General features: G+C 38.4%; 1 protein-coding gene across 2 annotated transcripts in view; it reads left to right on the top strand.

Annotated features, from left to right (window-relative positions):
* Positions 1–276: 276 nt before the first annotated feature.
* The window catches only part of LOC105540858 (histone-lysine N-methyltransferase SMYD3-like), a 29,153-nt gene continuing 3,285 nt past the window's right edge, over positions 277–26,144 (top strand). For both annotated transcript variants that reach the window (XM_011981606.1, XM_011981605.1), the window contains exons 1-4: positions 277–433; positions 519–582; positions 19,467–19,574; positions 25,646–25,703. In XM_011981606.1, the coding sequence (XP_011836996.1) occupies positions 532–582; positions 19,467–19,574; positions 25,646–25,703 (217 nt within the window). In that variant the 5' untranslated portion in view covers positions 277–433; positions 519–531. The remainder of the gene's footprint in view (positions 434–518; positions 583–19,466; positions 19,575–25,645; positions 25,704–26,144) is intronic.

Genomic DNA, 26,144 nt, shown 5'->3' with positions numbered 1-26,144 from the left:
CCCCACCGTGTCCCCACGGCAGCACGGAGTCTGTTTCCAGGCAGCTGGTGACTGTGACTGAGAACTTGCCCCAGACCACCAGCCTCCCTGCTGAGCAAGCAAGCGGCTCACATCTTTTCAGAGTCTCAGGGAGCCTGCAGTGGCGATACAGTTCCATCAAAGGGTCTGTGGATTCTCTTAGTTTACCTGGTATGTTGCTGTGGTGGTTCTTGGATCAAACATTCACAGTGTGAGTCCCCACACGCTGCTCAGTCTGTGACTGGGAGCCGCAAGCTAGTCCTGCCTCTTCCCTGCCATCTTCTGTGAGACCAAAGGACTTAGTTTTCTGTCAGTGTCTCACATGGAAGGTTCAAGAGGAGGCTGGCTCATCAGTGTGAAAATCCAAATCTTAAGGGACTGAACATAATGGAGTAAACAGAACATACTGGTGTCCGTATGTTGGCTTATGTTTTCTTTCTTCAGCTAGGTAGTATGTTTCCTACTCATTTCTTAACACGGAATTTTTCTTTTCCCCACAGGAAGGAAAAGCTGATGCGATGCTCTCAGTGCCGCGTTGCTAAATACTGTAGTGCTAAGTGTCAGGTAAGACTTTTCAGCCATATATAAGTGAAGCTTTCAAATTATTTACTCTTAAATTTGTCCTTTACTATACCTGTTGCCTGTGTCTACTTCTTTACAGCCTTTAACTTACTTTTACTTGTTATTCACCTGCTGAGTCACACAGGTCGCCAGGGACATTAAAATGTTAAAACTAATATTAAATATATATGATGAAAAATTGGGTGTGTGTGTATATGTCTGCTATGTGAAAGTCAATGTCTATTCCTCCCCATCTTATTGCCCCCTGACTTCAATTCTCATTTCCACTGTTAAGTTTCTCATGTGTCTATGCAGCATTTACTTGTGCAGACATGTTTGTATATCTATATCCTATGTTTAAAAAAACAAATATACGTTTGTATATATAAAGTACACATATTCTTGTGTACTTTGATTTTTTTTTTTTCATTTAACAATCTACTTTGAGGAACATTTTGTATCCCATATGTTTCATTGTATGAATTGACCATAATAACAATTTCTTTGTTGATGAATACTTAGAACTTTTATAATATTTGGTATTGCCAATAATGCACTTCACATCCTGTCTTGCACATTTTTGCACACTTCCCCAAATTAACAGTAGGATAAATTCTTCTTATTGTATTGATTGTTGAAAGGATATATGCCTTTTGAATTTTTAGAGATAATGCCAAATTTCCTGCCAAGAGTTTGAGTTAATTCACGAGTACTGTTGTTAACATCTTTGAAATTCTTGAAAGGATGTATAATTAACATTCAACATGACCTTTTCTTCTAACCTTATGATTAATCATTTAATAAGAAATGTAATTATGTCCTAATGAGTTACATCTTATTAAAAAGTCTAATTAGAGGTTTTGTGTCTGTGTCACTCGCCTCCTCCCCGCCACCCTCCACTCATCCTTTTTGTTTCTTGTGTTTTGTATATGCACACCTCCAGAATTTCTTCTTTCCTTCTTTTAAATTGAGGCCATGCTTGTCTCAGGGATTTTCTTCTCTCTCATTTTCTCCTTTGAAAGTAATTTCTTGAGACTACACAAAAAGTGGTCTTAATGGAAAAGAAATCAAATGTACAAAAATATCAGGGGTTCCAGGTTCTCATGCTAATTCTGGCATTTGCTGGTTAAATTATCTCAGGGAAAATACAAACTGTGTGGGCCTCAGTTTCTGAATCTGTACTGACAATGACAGTTAATATTTATTAGGCATCTACTGTGTGCCAGGCACTGTATTACTCCATTTGGTTTTTCAAGACTCTTGTGAGAATTAGGTACTATTATTATGCTCATTTTATTAATAAGGAAAATGAGGACAAAGAGGCAGCCAACTTGCCAAATATTCTATAACTGGTAGGCTCTGAAGTTTCAGATGTGAAACTCAGGTATTCAGACTTTCAACTGCTCTTTTAAACCTAAATTCTGTTCTTGCTCCAACATTATGATTAGGTCTAGTTTTCCATTATATATTGTATTATTCTTTTGTTTCTTGGCTTTTGGTTTTTTTTTTTTTTGGAGACAGTCTTGCTTTGTCTCTTGGACTGGAGTGCAGTGGTGTTATCAAGTTCACTGCAGTCTTGAAATCCTGGGTTCAAGCGATCTCCCTGCCTCTGTCTCCTGAGCAACTGGGACTACAGGTACATGCCACCATGGCCAGCTAATTAAAAAATGTTTTTTAATGGGGACGAGATCTCACTGTTTGCCCAGGCTGATGTTAAACTCCTGAGCTCTGGTGATCCTCTGCTTTGGCCTCCCAAAGTGCTGGGATTACGGGTGTCGGCCACTGTGCCCAGCCAGTATAGTACTTTCTAATTAAAATAGGATAAGAAATTTCAAAATGACTGTATTATTTCCACCTCATTTTTTATACAAAAGTTTTGTCGAAGATAGAAAGATCCCTGATTTATGTAAGATTGTTACCAACAAGTAACTAAAAGCAAAAAGTGAAACATTAATACTGCTTTTTATACAGTGTTCGTTCCAGAAAAGTTGTTTTATGGTGATGTTCTGGTTGTGTTATTCATGTGAAGCTCAGCTATTTGTTTCTAGGAACTTCAGATTAAACAGAGTACATAGAGAAGCGACAAATTATCCTATTATTTGACACAAATCTAGGCAAACTTGCTTTCTAATCTCAATGACCTAAACAGTTTATTAATAAAACATTTAATAAACAGTTTACTTAATAAAACATTTTTTTCCCCTGTTTTATGAGTATTTTTCCTCTAGTGCCACTTCATCCTTTTGTAGTACACTCAAGGAGGAGAAAAGCCATTATCTGATTAGAATGAGTAGCAGGAGTTTGGTGGGTGGGTATGTCATTTTGATGTATTGTAGTGCATGTGTTTTTACTACATATATTAGCTGTTTACTGGAGCATCAATAATAATGTCACTGTCAGATATACTGTGGAAGGTAACGGGAAAACAGCTAGCAAGATGAAGGATATATATAATAACAGCTAGAGTATATATTTGTATGTGTGTGGAGGGGGAGTTAAAGATTGGCCAGAACATATGCATTTAAACTGCTGTGTTTATCCCAACCTTAAAATACAGCATTAAACATTGTAATTATTGTGGACACCCACAAAGCTGCGCAAAATTAAATGACAGACTGAACTGTGAACAGTAATGAACAGAACGCAAAAGCACTTGGAATGGAAATTGATACAGAGGATGTAAATCTGTAGTATAAAATCCATAATATGTATTCCCCAGGGGGACATGATTTTGGTTCACTAGCTTAGCATTTGATGTGTGGGACCATGCCATCAAGTTGTCTGAGAGAGGCTATTGGGGTACTGCAGGGTGTAACATGTGCCTTGTGCCCACAGGACGGTGTCAGTGCTATTGGTATTCACATTTCTTCTTTTTTCTTTTTCTTTTTCGTTTTTTTTTCTTTTTTTTTGAGACGGAATCTTACTCTGTTGCCCAGACTGGAGTGCAGTGGCGCCGTCTCAACTCCCTGCAACCTCCACCTCCCAGGTTCAAGCAGTTCTGGTGCTTCAGCCTCCCCAAGTAGCTGGGACTACAGGCGTGTGCCACCACGCCCAGCTAATTTTTTTGTATTTTAGTAGAGATGGGATTTCACCATGTTGACCAGGCTGGTCTCGAGCTCCTGAGCTCAGGCAATCTACCAGCCTTGGCCTCCCAAAGTGCTGGGATTAGAGGCATGAGCCCACCACATCCGGTGCACATTTCATTTTCAAACATAAGTAATACAAGGATATGTTTTCCTATAAAAACATCGTATAGAATCATACAGAGTAAAACATAAAAGTCTTTCTCCAGCTTCCTTCCCGCACTTCTACTTCTGTTTTTCAGAGATAATCCAAATGTGTCTATTTTATGGATGGAGGATATATACCAAACTATTGGTCTGTGCATCATGTATAGTATACACATCGACATATGTATTTACTCCTGTGTACAGTACTGTTTCGGTTACTGGTCAAAATATTTTTGTCATCAGTGGCTTTATATTCCTGTCTCTACCTTGTTATGAGGTGTCTATCATATAATTTAATAGAAGGAGGTCCAGTCTTTTTTCTCTATTGGCATAAACAGAACATCACACATGATTCCAAGATCGGAGAGGAGGAGCAGGCTAAATTTTCTTATAAAAAAGCATTTTCCAAACAAAAAATGGCAGCAATGGTGATAGCAAGTAAGTCAATTTCAAGTAATTCACCAAGTATTATTTTACCTTTTCAGGATTTAATTTGATTTATAATATATACATTTCTAGTTGAATGAATTAATTGCTGAGCAAAATAAGCAGTTAGGCACTACATGAAGTGGTAATTTATATACTTTTCAAAAGCACTGTTTTAGCAGATACAAGCTCTATTTTATATGGATAATTACAGACCTCTTTAAAAATGTGAATCGTATTTTTGGGTTTACATTTTACGCTTAGTTGTAGACTGATTTGATTCCTATTTGATGGGTAGAAAATTAATCCCGCATTAGTAAGCACTTAGCAGAGTGATTTAATAAGTTGGTTTCTAGACTGCCATACCCAAGGCCGTGATAAGGAAGGAAGTCAAGCTTTGTTTACTTCATAAATGTTCTGTGCTCGGCCTCAAACTGATAGGCTTTGTATGGAATGTACTGTAGATAAGTCAGCTTTGTATCTACCTGTAAACACAAAGGAAATGCTACATAAAGTTTAAAACGATTTGGTTGATTTGGTTGTTTTTCAGTGTTTGACCTCCACAGGTGTCTGGAGCCGGAAGTTTTTCTTTTCTCCCTTTACCTTTGCCTGCTGCGTGATCTTATCTACTCCCATTACTTCAAGGGGCATCTGTATATTATTCCTTCTCAGGACTCTGTCTCCAGCCTCCTTTCTCCTGATTTCCACTTGGCTGTTGCACAGGTGTCTCTGGGGTAACATGTCTAAGTCTGAGTACATTATCTTCCCCTAGACCCCCTTCCCTTCATGTTTTCCAGCCTCAGTGAACAGTTTCACCAGCCACCCAGCAGTCTGAGTTGCCAGGTGTCATCTCCGATTCTCATCCTTTCCTGGCCACACATCCGTTTAATCATCACATTGTGCTGATTTTACTATCTCACTACCTAAAGATCTGAAGTGGTTCCCTTCTCGCCAGCTTCTCTAGTACTACTTGTTACCATGGTCTCCTTCTCTAGTACTACCTGTTACCATGGTCTCCTTCTCTAGTACTACCTGTTACCATGGTCTCTTTTCTGGATTAGCTTCATGGTTACTACGATGCTTTCCCACTTCTAATTTAGTTTCTACACAGGAGTTAGAGTGATGATTATGCTCTAAGTCCTGGGGGTTGGTATGATAAGTAATAGGCAGTGAGCCAGTAAATAAGATCCTGACTTTGGTAAAGCTTCTGTTATGGAGTAGAGAGACAGTGACAGATGCCCATGATTATATGATTGACTGTGGTTGGGCTGAGCACAGACTCACCTGTGTGTAGGTGGATACAGAAGGGTTTCCTGTAGAGGTGACATTTAACCTGAAATCTAGAATTAATGTAGCTCTTTCTGCTTTTCGTTTAATTAGTGTTAGCACGGTATATCTTTCTCTATCCGTGTTTATTTAATCTATTTATATGTAAAATGGGTTTCTTGTGGATGACATATGGTTGGGTTTTGTGTCTTGATCCACTGTGACCATCCCTGTCTTTTAATTGATGCATTTAGATCATTGACATTCAGAGTGATTATTGATATAGTTGGGTTAATGTTTATCATATCAGTTTTCTATTTGTTGCCCTTGTTCTTTGTTCCCATTGTTGTCTTCCACTATTTTTCTGCCTTTTGTGGTTTTAGTTGAGCATTTTGTATGATTTCATTTCTCTTCATTAGCATATCAGATGTATATATGATATATATAATCTCCTTTTTTAGTGATTGCCCCAGAGTTTGCAATATACGTTTAAAATGAACCTAAGTTCCTTTTTTAATGACTGTCCCAGAGTTTACAGTATACATTTAAAACGAACCCAAGTTTACTCTCAACACTGCTGCTTTACAGGTAGAGTAAGTAACTTAGAATAACAAAATACTTTTAATTCCTGCTCCTTCTCTTTAAAAAGAAAATTGTTTTAGAAATGAGATCTCGCTCTGTCACCCAGGCTGGAGTGCAGTGGCCTGAACACCCCTCACTGCAGCCTCGACTTCTTCAGCTCAAGTCATCCTCCTTTGTCGGTACCCCCTCAAATAGCTGGGACTACAGGCATGCACCACCATGCCTGGCTACTTTTTGTATTTTGTGTGGAGATGGGATTTTGCTATGTTGCCCTGGCTGGTCTTGAACTCCTAAGCTCAGGCAGTCCACCTGCCTCAGCCTCCCAAAGTGCTGGGATTACAGGCATGAGCCACCGCACCCGGCCCAAGGACATGATTTTATTCTTTTTTATGGCTTCATAGTATTCCATGGTATATATATATTACATTTCTTTATTCAGTCCACTAATCATGGGCACCTAGATTGATTCCTTGTCTTTGCTATTGTGAACAGTGCAGGGATAGACATACAGGTACACGTGTCTTTCTGGTAGAATGACTTATCTTCCTTTGGGTATATACCCAGTAATGGAATTGCTGGGTCACGTGGTAGTTCAAGTCTCAGTTCTTTGGGAAGTCTCCAGACTGTCTCCACAGTGGCTGAACTAATTTACATTCCTACTGTCGGCGTGTAAGTGAAGAGCAGAAATTTGTTGACTCACATTTCTGGAGGCTTGGAAGTTCTATATTAAGATGGCTACATATGGTGAGGGCCTTCTTGCTGTGACAACACATGGTGGAAGGCATCACAAGGTGGAAGGGCCAAGAGACAAGAAGGCATCAAATAATGGAATTAATCCTGCCCATGAGGACAGAGCCTTCATGGCCAAATCACCTCTTAATGGTCCCATCTCTTAACACTGATATAATGGTAGTTAAATTTCAACATGAGTTTTGGAGGGTACAGACCTTCAAATCATAGCACACACCTTTCAAATATTTTGATATTTTTAGAAAATGACATGTTACTGAAACCATTTCAGTATCTATGAATATCTAAAACAGACATATACTTATCTTTAGCTATAAAAATCTGGCTTCTCAGTGTTTTAAAAAACCTTTGATTTTCTGTAGTTTGAAAATGACATGCCTCGGTATAGATTTTTGGACTTTTATCCTGCTGGGTCTTCTGTGAGTTTCCTGGATCTGTGGTTTGGTGCCTGGCGTTAATCTGGGAGAACTTCTCAGTCATTGTTACTTCACGTATTTCTTCTGTTCCATTCTCTCTTTATTCTTCTTCTGACATACCGATTACACCTATCTTGTACCTTTTTGTAAAATCATTCCAGTTCTCGGATGTTCTGTTTTTTTATAAAGTCTTTTTTCTCTTTGCTTCTTAATGTTGGTGGTTACTGTATTGAGATAGTTTCAGCTCAGAGATTTTTCTCTCCAGCTCTGTCCAGTGTACCAATAAGACACCAGAGGCATTCTCTATTTCTGTTGGTGTTTTTGATTTAGCAGTTCTTCTTGGTTCTTAGAATTTCTGTTTCTATGCCTGTATCTCCTGTCTGTTCCTGCATGCTGTCTCCTTTTCCATTGGAATCCTTTGCATATTAATTATAGTTCTCAAAAATTCCTAGTCTGATAATTCCAACATCCTTGCCATATCTGAGTCTGGTACTAATGCTTGCTCTGTCTCTTCAAACTATGTTTTTTGCCCTTTAGTATGTGACGTAGTTTGGGTGTGTCCCCACCCAGATCTCCTCTTGAATCGTAGTTCCCATAATCCCCATGTGTCCCGGTGGGGACCAGGACCAGGTGGAGATAACTGAATCATGGGGGCCGTATCCCCCATCCTGTTCTCTTGATAGTGAGTGAGTTCTCACGAGATGGGATGGTTTTGTAAGGGGCTTCCTGCTTTGCTGGGCACTTCTCCTTCCTGCTGCCATGTGAAGAAGGATGTGTTTGCTTCCCCTTCCACTACGATTATAAGTTTCCTCCACAGCCCTGTGGAACGTGAGTCAATTAAACGTCTTTCCTTTATAAATTACCCAGTCTCGAGTATTTTTTCATAGCAGCATGAGAATGTACTAATACAGTGTGTCTTACACTTTTTTCTTTATAGCTACACATGATGTAAAAGGAACCACTGTAAATAGGCCTTTAGTAGTGTGATGGCAAGATGTAAGAGGAGAGGACTTATTCTATCGTTCTTTTTTTTTTTTTTTTGAGATGGAGTCTGGCTCTGTCGCCTGGGCTGGAGTGCAGTGGCGTGATCTCGGCTCACTGCAAGCTCCGCCTCCCGGGTTCACGCCATTCTTCTGCCTCAGTCTCCCGAGTAGCTGGGACTACAGGCGCTGCCACCACGCCCGGCTAATTTTTTGTATTTTTAGTAGAGATGGGGTTTCACCGTGTTAGCCAGGATGGTCTGGATCTCCTGACCTCATGATCCGCCCACCTTGGCTCCCTCTTTGTTATTTCTTAGAATTGGCTGTCCCTGGGAGGAGCAGGAGCAGTCTTCTCTGTAGTCAGAAAGGTGTTTAAAATGTCAACACATCATAATACAAGTAGAGCATCCCAAATAAAAAAATCTGCAGTGCTCCAAAATCCCAAATATTTTAAGCACCAGCATGACACCCAAAGGAAATGCTCATGGGAGTATTTTGGATTTTGGATTTTTAGATTTGGGATGGTTCAGCCAGTAAGTATAATGCAAACATTTCAAAATCCAAGGAAATCCAAAATCTGAAGCCCTTCTGGTCCCAACCATTTCGAAGAAGGGATACTTAACCTGTATTCAGAAATAAAAATATAAAGAATATAGCCCTACACACAGTTGATTTTCAACAAAGTTGCCAACATAATTCAATAATGAAAGGATGATCTTTTCAACCAATTGTGCTGATGTGCACATGGAAAATAAATGATAAAAGTAAAAACAATTCTTCACTAGATTGAATAAGATTTAGGTTTAATAAGGTTAAACTTAACGGCTAAAACTATAAAATCAAGAAAACATAGGAGAAACTCTTTGGATATGGGGTACATAAAATTTCCTATGTAGAATACAGAAAGCACTAAGCCTCCAAGAAAAATTGATAAATTGATTTTCATAAAAATTAAACCCTTCAGCTCCTTGACGTCATTAAGAAAATGAAAAGACAAACTATAGACTTGGAGAAAATATTTGAGACATCTCTCTCCCCCTCTTTCCCTCCTTTTCTCTTTCTCTCCCTCCTTCTCTCTCTCTCCCTCCAACCAAGAAGTTGTATCTAGAATGTATAAAGAATACTTATAATTTGGTAGTAAGAAAACCCAGTAAAACAGGTAAAAGATTTGAAGAGACACTTTAAGAAGATATACATTAAAAGATAATCATTGTCACTGGTCATCAGATAAATGAAAATTAAAACCGTAATGAGATATTACTACACATCCACTAGAAAGACTAAAATTAAAAGGACTGACCTTGTCAAGTGTTGGCAAGGTGATGGAGCAACTGGAACTCTTGTTCGCTGGTGGTGGGAATGTAAAGCGTTATCATCGTTTTGGGAAAGTTTAGTGGTTTGTAATTACCATGTGACCCAGCAGTTCTACTCCTAGTTATTTACCTAAGAGTTATGAAAACTTATGTCTACAAAAACAGCTTGTACATAATTGTTCAATGTTCCAAACCTGGAAACAAGTGAAATATTCATCCACAGGTAAATGAATAAAGAGATGCATACTGTACTATTACTTGTCCATTAAGAGCAACAAACTACTGATGCATGCCACAACATTAGTGAATCTCAAAACATTCTGTTGAGGGAATGAAGCCAGATGAAAAGAAGTAATACTGTTCTAGACTAGACAAAACTAATCTTATAATTATAGAGACGAAACCACTGAGTTGCCTGGGATGGAGGACTTGAAGGTAAGGGGCACAGGGGAACTTTTGGGGAGTACTAACCTCTATAGCTTAATTTTGGTGTTGGTTATATGGAGAGAGAGATATATATATGTCATAACTTATCAAAGCTGGGTGTAGTGGCATGTGCATGTAATCCCAGCACTTTGGGAGGCTAAGTCCCATTGTTTGAACTCATGAGTTAGAGACCAACCTGGACAAAATAGCAAGACCCCATCTCAAAAAAACAAAAACTTATCAAACTATACTGTTAAAATGGATACATTTTATTATACATAATGATGGTTTTTGCCATTAAAAGTAATTACTTTTGCACCAACCTAAATATAATTTAATAATGTAAATTATATTTCAAGTAAGTAGTTTGAAACATATTGGTCACCACAGAGTCATTAAATGTGCATTGATTTTATTTCTTTTTCTGTAATACAGTGATCACAATTTTTAAGCCACTCAAAGAATTAGACTATTGTTTGAAGAAGCCATTCTAGAAGGGTAAGAGTCAGGGCAGGAAGACCAAATAGGAGGCTATAGCAATAATCTGGATCAGAGATAATCTTAGCATCAAATTCAACAAGATTCTGTACATTAACCTTCCATTGCTTACTCAATCAAGCCAAAAGTAGAGAAGAGGTGTTTTGAGACTCTTTGGTATACAGACTTGTGGTTAATTTTCTCTTTCTCATCTATTTTTCAATTCCATTCTCCCAGTATACAGTCTTTGATTCTAGATCCTTTTTAGAATCTGCTTGTCAGGCTGACCTTCCCTCTCAGATGGGACTGTCCTTATGGGTAGCCTCTTTGACCCTGCTTCTGCAGCCTGTCCTCTTACCACCATTTTTTCACTCTCAGATGAGGCTAACCACATCCCTCCCCGCCACTCATCCACTGATGGCTGTTTCAGTTCACTTTGGGAGTAAAAATTGGATAATTACTTGTACTGTGGAAGTAAAATACATGTGCGCCACCTACCGTATTCAGTTAGAAGCTGGTGTTGATACTTGGATTAATCTAGGATAGATATTTTTTCCATATAAGTTTGGAAGTCTGTGGAAGTGCATGATTTATTTTGCTCTCCAGCCAAACTATCCATTAAGTCATTTCATCTTCATATGATCCCTCATTAGATCAAGCATTGGCTAACTTTGTCTGTAAAGAACTATATAGTAAATATTTTAGGCTTTGTGGCCATATGATTTTTGTCATACGTGTTCAACCCTGATGTAGCATGAAATGAATGAATGTAACTAATGAGTGTGGCTATATCCCTGTTTTTATTGAAAACGTAGCACGAATTAGAATGTACATGAATTTGAATTTTACATAAATGTAAGAATGTAGAATGAATTTTACCTGTAGGCCATGTATTTTTGGAACCCTGCTCTAGATGATGATTGACCGTAATTCCCATTTGCCTAAGAAGTAATCATTGATTCTCGTTCTTTTTTTTCCTCTTGTCAATCTTATGCCCTAAGACCATTTTCATGCCACATTCCTTCTTTATATTTGGCCCTGTTTATCTAATTTGATTAAGACTAGTGAGAAGATGCTCTTGCTCTACATTTGATACAGCATTCAGTAAACTTTCAGAGTGATAAGTCTCATACCTATCACTAATCTCTAGTGTGCTCTAAGGAGATTTTTTGCAAGATCTTCATCAATACCTGTCAGTCAACTGTGGCTGTGAGACAACCTGCTTAGCCTTCCAGTTTTCTTTTCCCAGATTCTAGCTTTTCAGATCTGCTTGCATCTGACAATTTGTAATTCAATATTGGACTACATTTCAAGGAAAAGAAGGAGGCATTATTTATTTGCTATCTAGCAAACTGGATGTGAATGGAAAACTGTTGAGTACCTTTTATTTCCTGCAAGTTGCTATCAAGCAAACTGGATGTGAATGGAAAACTGTTGAGTATCTTTTATTTCCTGCAAGTTGCATGGCAGCTCAGCTATCCTAAGTTTTGCCCATAGGAAACCTCTGTAGATGATTGTGAATGGAGGGAGTCCTGAATATGTAGGAAAAAAATCATTGTGATATTTCATGTAGAAGATGTTTAGTTAATGTTATATGAAACTGTTGAATAAGTGGGCTCAAAAAATTCTTTTTTTTAATATTTTTAAAGACAGCTTCTTCATCTTTAATGACCAAATATCTGAGGAAAATACTGTTGCAGATTTTCGATGATTGTAAGCCTAACTCAAGCAGGCTTCAAACCTGTTTTGACATAATTCAGATGTTTGTTAGGAATGGATATTACAGACTCATAGAATTTTATCATTGGAAGACTGCCTTACAAATCTTTGAATCTAATCTTCTTATAGAATAAATACCTGGTGAGCTGATGTCATGAATTGGATATATTTTACCCAATCCAAGGTTCAATACAGGATGACCCTTCTTACATTCTATCCCAAACACTAATGACCTACCCTGAAATGGATATCCACTCCAACCAAAGCTCAGTGTTTAACAGCATTTAAATGGGTTCTTGAGTGAGCAATAGGGACTTTGTATCTAAAGAGGAGAGGGAAATATTATGATAATAGTGCAAATGTTATTTTGCGTAAGAAAGAAGAAATAAATTGATTTTCTCTTATTAGTGTAGCATCTCATCAGTACACTCCTTTTGTAATCATGTAATCAAGACCATCTCTTACTGGTCAAAGAAAGAATTGTAAGAGTCTGCTTTCATTTCTTTTTGTATGGCCTTAATTTCAAATAATGATAATATATAGTAAATGTTACCTCCTTAATGGTACTGGCTTTAGAATAAATCATAAAATATGTATTGAACACCTGTTTCATGTAAGGTGTACTTAATTGGTACTATACTCATTTAAGAAAAACAGACATGAATATAGCTAAACTGATAAAACAATTTACTGAGTCTCTGAATTAAAAAAGATTGCGTCAGCGTTACAGAACAATTCATTGAAGCTTTTTTTTAACATTTAAAAATTAACCCATTCAATCATGCTTTGAGTTGCAACCAGATTTCCAAAATAAACATTAAAAAGTTAAGCTATTAAACCATAATTTTGCTGTCCCTTTCATATAAAAGTACTTCTCCCTGATTCTCAGTTACTAGACATAAAATTATATTTGTTTTTATTCATAAACTCCATGGTCTTTGGAGAAAATTTAAATCGTAATGGAAAGCTATAAAGAGAAAGACAAAAATAGCAATTTCTTTTAGGAAAAGCTGGAAAAATTAACTTTCAGTATTTTAATCATCTTTTATTGTGAGCATTCTTTTTTTTCCTCTGAGATCTGGGGTCTCGCTCTGTCACACAGACTGGAATGCAATGGTGTGACCATGGCTCACTGTAGTCTCGACCTCCCATCTTAGCCTGCAGCATAGCTGGGAGTGATCCTCCCATCTTAGCCTCTGGCATAGCTGGGAGTGATCCTCCCATCTTAGCCTGTGGTGTAGCCGTTAATACAGGTGCATGCCATCATGTCTGTCTAACTAAAAAAAAATTTTTTTTTTGTAGAGACTGGATTTCCCTATGTTGCTTCCGCTGGAACATTCTTAAATTTATTTATTTATACTATTTAAATTTTTTTAAAATAAATTACTTTATGAATAATATTTCTGTATTAACAATATGCACATTAAAATTTTGATATTCATTACTAAATACCCATCAGAAAGATCAGAGCAACCCACAACTCTACTAACAAGGCTGGAAAATGCCTATTTCCCCAAATCCCAGATGTTTCTAAATACTGCCAGTTATATTGATTTTTGCCCAGTTACTGGGACACCTATGTTATCTAATTTTTATTATCACTTCTTTGAGCACTGGTGTGGTTTGTATTACTTGTCTATTGGTTTCTTTTTTCAGTCATGAATTTCCTATTCATTTCCTTTACCTTTATTTATATTTTTTGAAATATTCAAAAGTTATTTGTAAGACCTTTTTGTATACTGGAGACATTTAACACTATGTCTATATACATATTTTTTAGATTTTTTTCATGGTTTATTACCTTTAAACCTTGTTTCTGGTTTTCTTCCCCCGTTATACAAAAATTCTTTATTGTTATATAATTTAATATATATTTCTTTTCCTTTATGGTTTTTACATTTTGTGTTCTGTTTAGAAACACTTTTTCCACCTTAATATTATAAAATATTTATTTCTGTAGAGCAATAGTTCAATGATAATTACAGAATTGTATTTTGTTTCATCTATTTAGTATATATGACCTCCTTTGTGATTTAGTTTAGCTCAGTGGTTTTTCAACTTTAGCTACTCATGGAATGCCCTTGTCTTGATCTGTTTTTGTGCTGCTGTTAACAGAGCCCCAAAGACTGGGTAATTTATAAACAATAGAAGTTTATTTGGCTAGTGTTTCTGGAGGCTGGGAAGTCCAAGATTGAAGAATTATATCTGTAAGGACCTTCTTGCTGCATCCTAACATGGCGGAAGGTATCACGTGACAGCAGCAGGCTCCCAAGAGGGAACAAGAAAGGGCCGGACTGGCTTTTATGACAAACCCACTGTTGCAATAGTGACATTAAATCTGTTCATGAGCGCTGAGGTTCTGAAAGACCCCACCTCTCAACATGTTGCACTGGGAATTAGTTTCCAGCACATGAACTTTGAGGTACACGTTGAAACCATAGCAGCCCTGCAGTGGGACGCTTGATTCTCTCTCATGGGTACTGTCAGAATCCCTAGGGTGGGTCTTAGGCTCTGTATTTAAAAATACATTGTCTCTTATACACATCTACATGGGTACTGTCAGAATCCCTAGGGTGGGTCTTAGGCTCTGTATTTAAAAATACATTCTTGTGTATGTGTGTGGCATGTATAACTGTAGCATTGTTCCAGATGTGGGCTTCTCGGCTCTTTTCAGACCCAACTCCCGTTTGTATGAGAAATATTTTTATTGCCCTCTCTACTGTCTTGAAATTATACAGGTAATGCAATGTATCTAGTTACATATTTTCAAAACATTAATATAGTGCCAAAATTGGAATATAAGGAAAAAGAAAATTAAAACCTATGATAAAATAATATGTATTTTAGTATGTAAATGCTGAGGTATGATTAGACTGGAAGACATCATTAGTCACATATTTGCACCTATACATAGAGTCACTGTGAGAAGGGAAGTAGAGATGCGGGTCAGAAGGCGTGCTGTATTGGTAATTCACATATTCTAAGTGGTATTGCCTTCAGTGATATGACTTTAATTGAGTAATTTAGGTAAAATTCTTAAAATACAGTCTTCCTTTGATTTACCTAGAAAATTCAGTGCTGTTAGGATTATGTAAAAACAAGCTCTTTGTTTTTAAATGTAAAAGGAGATTTAGTTCTAGGCTAAGACAATTATAAACGAGTGTTCCACCTTCATAGAATTTGGTAGGACACTTAAAAGTTGCGTTGGAGCTGGGCGTGGTGGCTCACGCCTGTCATCCCAGCACTTTGGGAGGCCGAGGCGGGTGGATCACCAGGTCAGGAGATCGAGACCATCCCGGCTAACACGGTGAAACCCTGTCTCCACTAAAAATCCAAAAAAACTAGCCAGGGGCGGTGGTGGGCACCTGTAGTCCCAGCTTCTCGGGAGACAGAGGCAGGAGAATGGCGAGAACCCGGGAGGCGAAGCTTGCAGTGAGCTGAAATCCGGCCACTGCACTCCAGCCTGGGCAACAGAGCGAGACTCCGTCTCAAAAAAATAAAAATTAAAAAAAAAAAAGTTGCATTGGATTTGGATAATTCTTAATTTTGTAGGACTGTCCTACACAGAACATCTGGCTCCTTTGGTTCCTGCTCATTAAGTGCCTGTAATTTTCCGTAAACATTGTGACAAATAAAAATACCCCCATAAATTTCTCAAACAACCCTCAAGATAGGCGTCACTCCCATTGAGAACTATTGATGTGGTTAATTAGTTTATGTTGTGAACTGTTATAAATACTATAAAATACATTATGAAAATGTATACATTCTGAAGTTGTTTTTTGAGTCATGCATGCACTGAAAGAATTGTGTTATAGATGTCATTTACTTTTTTTTTTCATAAAACTCTTGTCTCCTTTTGTTTTTGCTTCTTAATGCAATATTTCAATTTCCTTTGTCTCTCAAGCCAATTTATGCTTATTGTACATCATTGTTAATTTTCAGTTATGATAACAGAAAATACAACAGCCAATGTTATCAGCAAAATCTTAATTATATCCTGTATTGGAAGTAGTGTAAGAAAATAGGAAAAAATGTAAATCACGAAGGTTGTCTTTTGAGAAATTGGCAAATATATATGACAAATGTGTCACTGAGGTCTTGACCAAGGTTAGTTTGTTGAGTGAAGATAATGCCTTTTATTTTTGTATGATTGTCACGTTTTGCTTCAAAGTCAAAAGGGGCTGCATGAAAAGATTTCTTTGTAAGCCTTTTCTGTGGAATGCTTCTATTTGTAACCCTTATGGTAAGATATGATAGGTGAAGCTGAATGATAAATTTTAGCAGTTAATGTTATAGAAAGAAAAGGAATGGGCTGATACGTGGTACCATATTACAGACCAATTTTAAGTGGTATGATTGCTTTCTCTATTTATACCTAAATGATCTGATTTGGCTTTTAGATGGAAATAATGAACATATTTTTGCTGAAGCAAATGAGAAAATGAGTATATTTTCAGGCAATGATCTAGGAATAAGTTTAAGAAACATTTTGTCTAGTTTCTAGTTATTGTTGAGAAATAAGAGCTCAATATCAATTATGTTAAGGACCTAAAGTAGTTTTAACAGGAATTTCCCAAAATTTGGATGTTTAATTCCAAACGTTGTCATCTAACTGATGAGTTGTTTTTTATCTGGTGTACATTTTGTAGTTATTTCACCCTGGTAAGCTGTCAGGAGGCTGAGCTGCTCAATTAGGTTTTAACAGAGGGGTTATGGCTAATCTCTTGTAGCTAAAATGAGCATTGATTAAAATCTGCTCTTAAGCTCTTTTGCCTCAAATTATCTCTGCCTTGTTTTGCTGAGTGCGAGCCCTGTTCAGCTGGACAGAGGCATTTGAACAGAGCCTAAGGTACTTTCTGATAGACCCATTGGTACTGTGTTATCTGTTCCTGCCTACACACTGTGTCCAGGAGAGCATCTGACAGGTTTCTCAGCTTCTAGAATCAAAGGAAAACTTCCGCCAAACTTATGATTCTCCCTTCTATCAGTGAAAAACCAAAAAAGTCCACACTCTTGTTTCTTGTGAGCGCAAATGAATGTAAATTTGTTAGCTTAACCCACTCACATGCAAAGACCGGGTGAAAAAAAAAAAAAAAATATATATATATATAGAGGTATATCTGAGTCAGTGAATACCAACCTAACTTCCTAAAGAGTGACAATAACAAGCATGGGAAACCATGTTAAATAATTTATACACATTTCTTTAGTGCATTTAGAACTTTTAGGATGCTAAGTATATTTTGAATCTCTAAGTAGGGTCAACATGATACTGTGTTTTTAAAACTTACTTGACAATTGTACCATATATATTTTAGGCCTCTTAACACATATTGGTAGTTGCTAATTGCTAGTCCGGGACTAGCCCCCTGATCAACAGAAGCTTGTTGTTTCACTGAGTTGTCTTTTAATATTATGCTTTTCAGTGAGTACTGATATTAAGAGTCATATGAAAGGCCATTATAGTTGTGAACTGTTGTTAAGGACATTGTTCAGTGTGTTGATTACCATTCTTGGAATAAATCCCTCCTGTGATTGAATCTTGGTGAAACTATTTGTTTTTACTTTCTGTCAGTTGCGAATTACATAAACCATCATGCCTTCTTTTTTGCCTTGCTTGTGAGGCAACTCAAATAAATGTACAAACACTCAAATGTAATGCACAAATTATTCAGCTCTCATGTTTAGCATGCTAAGAATTTTTACTCTCTTTATATTTAGGCAGTCTGATAGTTAGATATCAGCTTTTGAGCCTTTCTTTATCTCTAATAGAGGGATAATACCTACCATTTAGATTATTATGAAAATCAAATGAAACGTGCTTTGTTACTTGCTTAGTCATGTGTCTAGTACCTTGTAGAATGCTAAGTAGATGCTAGCGTGCTTTCCTTTTTCCTCCTTCCATAATTTTAATATTTTCTGTTTCTGGTTTTGCAGTCTTAGTTCATACACATCTTTACTTTGATTCAGCTCAGTCTTGTTTAGAAGTGAGTGAAGTGTAAATACCAAAACAAAAGTTACGAACAGCACATTGAGAGGGTTGTCACAGAGGAAGTGAGGCAACCGTGAGTAGCATTGATGGAAGGAGTGATACACCTGTTAGAAACAATGTCTCCACCATTTGGGTTGCTAAGAAATAGAAGACAGACCAAGCTGTCACCCAGCAAGTTGACATGGATAGTCGTTCTGAGCAAAATACTGGCTTGACATGGAACCTGAGTCACAGTTTTGAAGTAGCTGCAGCTCTTGAAACTTTTGGTTGTGCTGTATGTTTCTACTGCAGGTGGAAGTGACCGCAGTCCCTTTAAGGAGGATTTTATAGACCCAGAAATTGGGGAGCAGATTTCTAATTTTTGAAATAAGAATGAGTAGGGGTATCAGGCATTTCAGTAATGGAAATTCCAGTTTTCAGAATATAACGTGAGAGACATTTGATTGAGGCTGCTGCTTCTCACCAGGGCTACATATTAGAGGACCTGGATTTTATTTCCATATGAAAGTGATTCTGTGTGAAAACAGCCATGGCTTTTCTGATCCAAGGCTCAGGGATAGTGTCCTTCCCTTCAGTCCGTTCATCCGTACACTGGCAACTGACTCAGTGGTCTCTTTAGCCAGACCAGCACACGGCTAGGATCATGGCTTAGGTGACCGTATCATTTGTCATGAAAACCAGAACTTTTCAGAGTGAAAAGGGGCACTATTAATATTTAAGCCAGGACATAGATACAAACCTAGACACATCCAGGACAAACTGGACATGTCATGATTTTAGCGAACAACTCTTTTTATGTTGCTTTTAAAACAAAGAGGTTTTATATTTGGGGGTATGTTAGCCCTCCTGATATTTCTGTAGCATCACAGAAATTCAGAAGGCTGTCATCCCTGTTTTGAGTCTTCTGAACCATGTGTTTTATTTTCTAATTTGGAGTGACATTTTCTTTTTGTATTCAAAATGACTATTGTTGAATCCTGTTCAATCAGTTCAAAGACCATCTTATACATTATTAAGTAAGCTAGAATGGCTCTTTCTTTGGGCTCCACTAGCCAGGTAATAACCAGGGGACAAATGAAAGCACAGAGGTGAAGCTGAAGCTTTTAATGTCCTTGCATAGTAATTGCATACTTGGCAAAGACTCATCCTGGATTATTTTCAGATTTAGAATATTGCTTTTATTTTCTATTGTGCAGTTACATTTTGACTATTAAAATTTAATGTTCATGACTCTCGATGTTCAAAAGCAGTATAAATGAAAGTTAAATTTTAGGTCACCTATGTTCTCCCCACTCTTGTCTTAATAGAAAAAAGCTTGGCCGGACCACAAAAGGGAATGCAAATGCCTTAAAAGCTGCAAACCCAGATACCCTCCAGACTCCGTTCGGCTTCTTGGCAGAGTTGTCTTCAAACTTGTGAGTATAAAACTCATGAAATATAGCTGGGTTTTGATTAAATGAGCATATGCAGTTGCATTTTCAGGTATACCTCAGAGATGTTGCAGGTTCAGTTTCAGACCACCACAATAAAGCAAATATTGCAATAAAATGAGTCTCACAAATTTTTTGGCTTCCCAGTAAATATAAAAGTTATGTGGACATTACACTGTAGTCTATTAAGTGTGCAATAGCATTATGCCAACAGAAACAGTGTACATACCTTAATTAAAAAATACATTTCTAAAAGTGCGAAGGATCGTTAAAGCCTTCAGTGCATCATCATTTTTTCGCTGGTGGATGTTGATGGCTGCTGACTGATCAGGTGGTGGTTGCTGAAGTTTGGGGTGGCTGTGGCAATTTCTTAAAATAAGACAACAGTCGAATTTGCCGCCTTGATTGCTTCTTCCTTTTGCAAATGATTTGACTGTAACATATGATGCCTCGCAGCATCATTACCAGGAGTAGGTTCCATCTCAAGAAACCACTTTCTTTGTTCATTCATAAGAAGCAACTCCTCATCTTTTCAAGTTTCATCATGAGGTTGCAGAAAATCAGTTACTTCTTCAGGTTCTACTTCTCTCTGTTTTACAAAACGTTTTAGCTTCTGTTTTAGATTCAGGGGTACATGTGCACATTTGTTGCATGGGTGTATTGCATGATGCTGAGGTTTGGGGTATGATGGATGCCATCACTGAGGTAGTGAGCATGGTACCCGTAGCTAGCTTTTCATCCCTTGCCCACTTCCTGCTCCTTACCTGCCCCTTGCATCCCCCAGTGTCTGTTATTCCCATCTTTGTGTCCATGTCCACCCAATATTTAGCTCTCAGTTACAAGTGAAAACCTGTGGTATTTGGTTTTCTGTTTCTATGTTAATTCACTTAGGATAATGCCCTCCAACTGCATTCATGTTGCTCCAAAAGACATGACTTCACTCTTTTTAATGGTTGCATAATATTTCATAGTGTTTATGTATCACATTTTCTTTATCCATTTTACTGTTAATGGGCACCTAGATTGATTCCATGCCTTTGCTATTGTGAAAAGCACTGTGATGAACGTATGAGTACATGCATCTTTTTGGTAGAGTGACGTATTTTCCTTTGGATATATACCCAATAATGGGATTGCTGAGTTGAATGGTAACTCTCTGAGAAATCTCCAAACTGCTTTCCACAGCAGCTGAATTAGATGACATTCCCACGGACAGTTGACAAGTGTTCCCTTTTCTCTGCAGCCTCCAGCCTGTGTTATTTATTTATTTATTTATTTTTTGAGACGGAGTCTCGCTCTGTCGCCCAGGCTGGAGTGCAGTGGCCGGATCTCAGCTCACTGCAAGCTCCGCCTCCCGGGTTCACGTCATTCTCCTGCCTCAGCCTCCCGAGTAGCTGGGACCACAGGCGCCGCCACCTTGCCCGGCTAGTTTTTTGTATTTTTAGTAGAGACGGAGTTTCACCGTGTGAGCCAGGATGGTCTCGATCTCCTGACCTCGTGATCCGCCCGTCTCGGCCTCCCAAAGTGCTGGGATTACAGGCGTGAGCCACCGCGCCCGGCCCTGTGTTATTTTTCGATTTAATAATGGCCACTCTGGCCACTCTGACTGGTATGAGATGGTGTCTCGTTGTGGTTTTGATTTACACTTCTCTGATGATTAGTAACGGAGAGCACATTTCCTATGTCCTTTGCCCACTCGTATGTCGTCTTCTGAGAAGTGTCTGTTCTTGTCCTTTGCCCACTTTTTATTTTTACTTTTTGAGACAGGGTCTCACTCTGTTGCCCCAGGCTGGAGTGCAGTGGCGTGATCATGGCTCACTGCAGCCTCAAACTCTGGGGCTCAAGCAATCCTCCTACCTCAGCTTTCCCAGTAGCTGGGACCACAGGTGCCCGCCACCATGCCCAACTAGTTTTTGTGTTTTTTCCTTTTTTTTTTTGGAAAGACGAAATTTCATCATGTTTCCCAGACCAGTCTTAAATTCCTGGGCTCAAGAAATTCTCCCACCTTGGCCTCCCAAAGTGCTGGGATTATATAGGTGTGAGCCACTGTCGTGGCCCTTTGTCCACTTTTTAATGAGGTTGTTTGTTTTTTACTTGGTGAATTGCTTAAGTTCCTTATAGATTCTGGATATTAGACCTCTGTTGGCTGCATAGTTTGTGAATATTTTCTTTGATTCTATAAGTTGTCTGTTTATCTGTTGCAAGTTTTTTTTTGCTGTGTGGGAGCTCTTTAGTTTAATTAGGTCCCACTTGTCAATTTTGTTTTTGTTGCAATTGCTTTTGAGGACTTAAGTCATAAATTCTTTCCCAGGACTCATGTGTAGAAAGGTATTTCTTAGGTTTTCATCTTGATTCCAGTTCCTTTGTTCTTTCCATCACATCTACAGTTTCTTTCTCTGTTTCAGTTCCTTTTTTCTTTCCATCACATCTACTATTACTTCCTCTACTGAAGTCTTGACCCCTCAGTGTTATCCACGAAGGTTGAAATCAAGTTCTTCTGAACTCTGGTTCATGTTGATGTTTTGACGTCCCATGATTTACAAATATTCTTAATGGCATTTAGAATTGTGAATCATTTACAGAAGGTTTTAAAATTTACTTTGTCCAGATCCATGAGAGGAATCAATATTTGTGGCAGCTATAGCCTAATGGAATACAGTTTTAAAATAAGACTTGAAAGTCAAAATGATTCCTTGATTCATGGGCTGCAGCATGACGGTCGTGTTAGCAGGCATGAAAACGACATTTGAGTTTTTAAATATCTCTGTTAGAGCTATTGGGTGACCAGATGCATTGTCAATGAGCAGTAACATTTTAAAGGGAATCTTTTTTACTGAGCAGTAAGTCTCAACAGTGGACTTAAAATATTCAGTAAACCACGCTGTAACAGATGTGCTGTCATCTACGCTTTGCCGTTCCATTGGTAGAGCACAGGCGAAGTAGATTTACCACAAATAGTAAGGGCCCTAGCATTTTAGGAATGGTAATGAGCCCTGGCTTCAACCTAAAGTCCCCAGCTGCATTAGTCCCTAAAAAAAGTCCACTTGCCATTACTGGGTATATACCCAAAGGATTATAAATCATGCTGCTATAAAGACACATGCACACGTATGTTTATTGCGGCACTGTCCACAATAGCAAAAGCTTGGAACCAACCCAAATGTCCATCAATGACAGACTGGATTAAGAAAATGTGGCACATATACACCATGGAATACTACGCAGCCATAAAAAGGATGAGTTCATGTCCTTCATGGGGACATGGATGCAGCTGGAAACCATCATTGTCAGCAAACTATCACAAGGACAAAAAACCAAACACCGCATGTTCTCACTCATAGGTGGGAATTGAACAGTGAGATCACTTGGACACAGGAAGGGGAACATCACACACCAGGGCCTGTCGTGGGGTCGGGGGAAGGGGGAGGAATAGCATTAGGAGATATACCTAATGTAAATGATGAGTTAATGGGTGCAGCACACCAGCATGGCCCATGTATACATATGTAGCAAACCTGTAAGTTGTGCACATGTACCCTAGAACTTAAAGTATAATAACAGTAAAAAAAAAAGTTCACTTGTTCTTTGAAGCCAGGTATCGAATTCTCTCTAGCTATGAAAGTCCTAAATGACATCCTCCAATATAAGACTGTTTCATCTACATTAAAAATCTGTTGTTTAGTGTAGCCAAATTCAGTTATTTTTGTCAGGTCTCCTGGATCATTTGCTGCAGCTTCTATATAGCACTTGCTGCTTCACCTTGCACTTTTTTAGATTATGCATGTATGCAAGTATGTATGTATGTTTTGAGATGGAGTCTTGCTCTGTCACCCAGGCTGGGGTGCAGTGGCGTGATCTTGGCTCACTGCAACCTCTTAGGCTCAAGTGATTCTCCTGCCTCAGTCTCCTGAGTAGCTGGGACTAAAGGCACCCACCACCATGCCAGGCTGGTTTTTTTGTACTTTTAGTAGAGACAGGGTTTTACCATGTTGGCCAGGCTGGTCTTGAGCTCCTAACCTCAGGTGATCTGCCCGCCTTGGCCTCCCAAAGTGCTGAGATTATGGGGCACCTGGCCACCTTGTGCTTTTATGTTATGGAGATGGCTTCTTTCCTTAAACCTTATGAACCAACCTCTGCTAATTTCCAGCATTTCTTCTGCAATTTTCTCCCCTCTCTGAGCCTTCCTAGAATTGAAGCAAGTTAGGGCTTTCCCCTGGATTAGGCTTTGGCTCGCGGGAATATTGTGGCTGTTTTGATCTTCCATCCAGGCCACTCAGACTTTCTCTAGATAGCAATAAGACTGTCGTGGGTTCCTATCACTCATGTGTTCATGGGAGTAGCTTTTTCATTTTCTTTCAGAACTCTCCCTTGTATTGACAACTTGGCTGTTTGGTGCAAGAGGCCTGACTTACGGTCTATTATCAGCTTTCAGTATTTCTTTCTCACTAAGCTTACTCATTTCTAGCTTTTGATTTCAAATGAGAAATGTGCGACTCGTCCTTTCACTTACAGGTCATTGTAAAGTTATTAATCGGCCTAATTTCAGTATTGTTGTGTCAGAGAATACAGAGGCCTGAGGAGAGGGAAGAGATAGGGGAATAGCCAGACAGTGGGAAGAGCCGGTCGGCAGAGCAGTGAGAACACACACAGCGTTTATTGATTAAGTTTGTGGTCTTATATGGGGATGGTTTGTGGTACCCCAAAACAATTACAGTAGTAACATTAAAGATCTCTGATCACAGGTCACAGTAACAGATATAATAATAAGAAAAAGTTTGAAATACTGTGAGAATTCCAAAATGTCACACATAGACACAGAGTGTGCACATGTTGTTAGAAAAATGGCATCGATAGACTTGCTCGATGATGTAAATCTTCAGTGTAATGTCTGAAAAGCACGATACAGTGAAGTATGAGAAAATGAGGTATGCCTGTGTTACTCCTATTTAAGTCTGAAATTAACCCCATGTTAAGGTAGAAGGTAGATTATTCCAGGGAATGTCTTAAGACAAAAAAATGTGTTCTTTTCCTGTTAATAACGGAATCCGTAGCAGTGAAGAAATGCACAGCCTCTCTTTGAAGGCCCTGCTGTCTTCTTGTGGGAATAAAGATGGAGGAGATTCTGTTTGCGATATGAGATGGCAGTAATCTCTGTTACATTGCCGTTATAACTTGGCTATTGTGAACTAATGCACAGGGCAAGTATGTCATTTTCTACTTGCCTCTTCAAGAAAGATATGCATAGATAATTAGTATGAACTGGAAGAGTACTTATCTTTTTTTCCCTAGAATTCATTGAAGTGATTTCTTCGGCCCTTTTTCATAAGTGGCAAAATAGTAAACTCTGTGAAATCCTGCTGTGGTGAAGCCTTTCAGATTTTTTTACCCATCTTTAGCGTGAATATCTTTCTCAAATTATTGTAGGCTCCCAATTTGTTCTTCCCTTTTTTTTTCTTTTTTGAGACAGGGACTTGGTCTGTTACCCAGGCTGGAGTATAGTAGCATAATCACAGCTCATTGCAAGCTTGAACTGCTGGGCTCAAGTGATCCTCCCTCCTCAGCCTGCTGAGTGGCTGGGACTACAGGTGCATGCCACCATGCCTGGCTAATTTCTGTATGTTTTGTAGGCATAGGTTTGCCATGTTGCCTAGGCTGGCCTTGGACTTCTGGGTTAAAGCAATCTGCCTGCCTTGGCCTCCCAAAGTACTGGGGAAAATTATAGGTGTGAGCTCCCATGCCCCACCTTTTCCTATTGTTTACTGACTCTTGGCCAGTATACAATTTTATAGAGAGTTTTACGAATATAAAAATATGGGAACTTCTTGTACAACAGCTTTGCATTTGCAGATTGAACTGTTGAGTGAAGATACAAGTTAGATTTTTATTTTAAAGTGGTTGATTAATTCGGTCTAATAAGAATGATGAATAGAAAGAATATATAGAAAATGTTCTTTTTCATAGACTTCCATTTAAATATGTAAAGGTACTCAAACATATTTGTTTATACATTGGAACAGTTGAAATTGTCATTGGTGTTTTTCCCCTTTCCTTCACAGATGGATGGAACGCCTTCAGAATCAGAGAAGCTTTACTCATTTTATGATCTGGAGTCAAGTAAGTGATTATCTGTCAGCATCTTAAAAAAAATTTCTATGATTTGTTTGCTGACTTGGTGAACGGATTTATTTTTAACTTTGTTTTTCTGTTTCTTTATAATGTGATGCAAACCTGACAAGATTTATTTTTATATACAACTGTCATGCTGGTTTATTCCACTTATCACGGAGTAGCTCTGTCCTGATAGGGGTTAGTAAAGCGCCATAAAGATGTTCAGGTTAGATAGGGTAGTGTAACTATTAGTCCAGTTGACGAAATCTTTTTTTTTTTTGAGACTCCACCCCAGGCTGGAGTGCGGTGGTGTGATCTCAGCTCACTGCAAGCTCTGCCTCCCGGGTTCACGCCATTCTCCTGCGTCAGCCTCCTGAGTAGCTGGGACTACAGGCGCCCGCCACCACACCCGGCTAATTTTTTAGTATTTTTAGTAGAGACGGGGTT

The sequence above is a fragment of the Mandrillus leucophaeus genome, unplaced genomic scaffold (genome assembly GCF_000951045.1).
Source record: "Mandrillus leucophaeus isolate KB7577 unplaced genomic scaffold, Mleu.le_1.0 Scaffold2294, whole genome shotgun sequence".
NCBI lineage: Eukaryota > Metazoa > Chordata > Mammalia > Primates > Cercopithecidae > Mandrillus > Mandrillus leucophaeus.
This window is presented reverse-complemented; position numbering and strand designations above follow the sequence as displayed.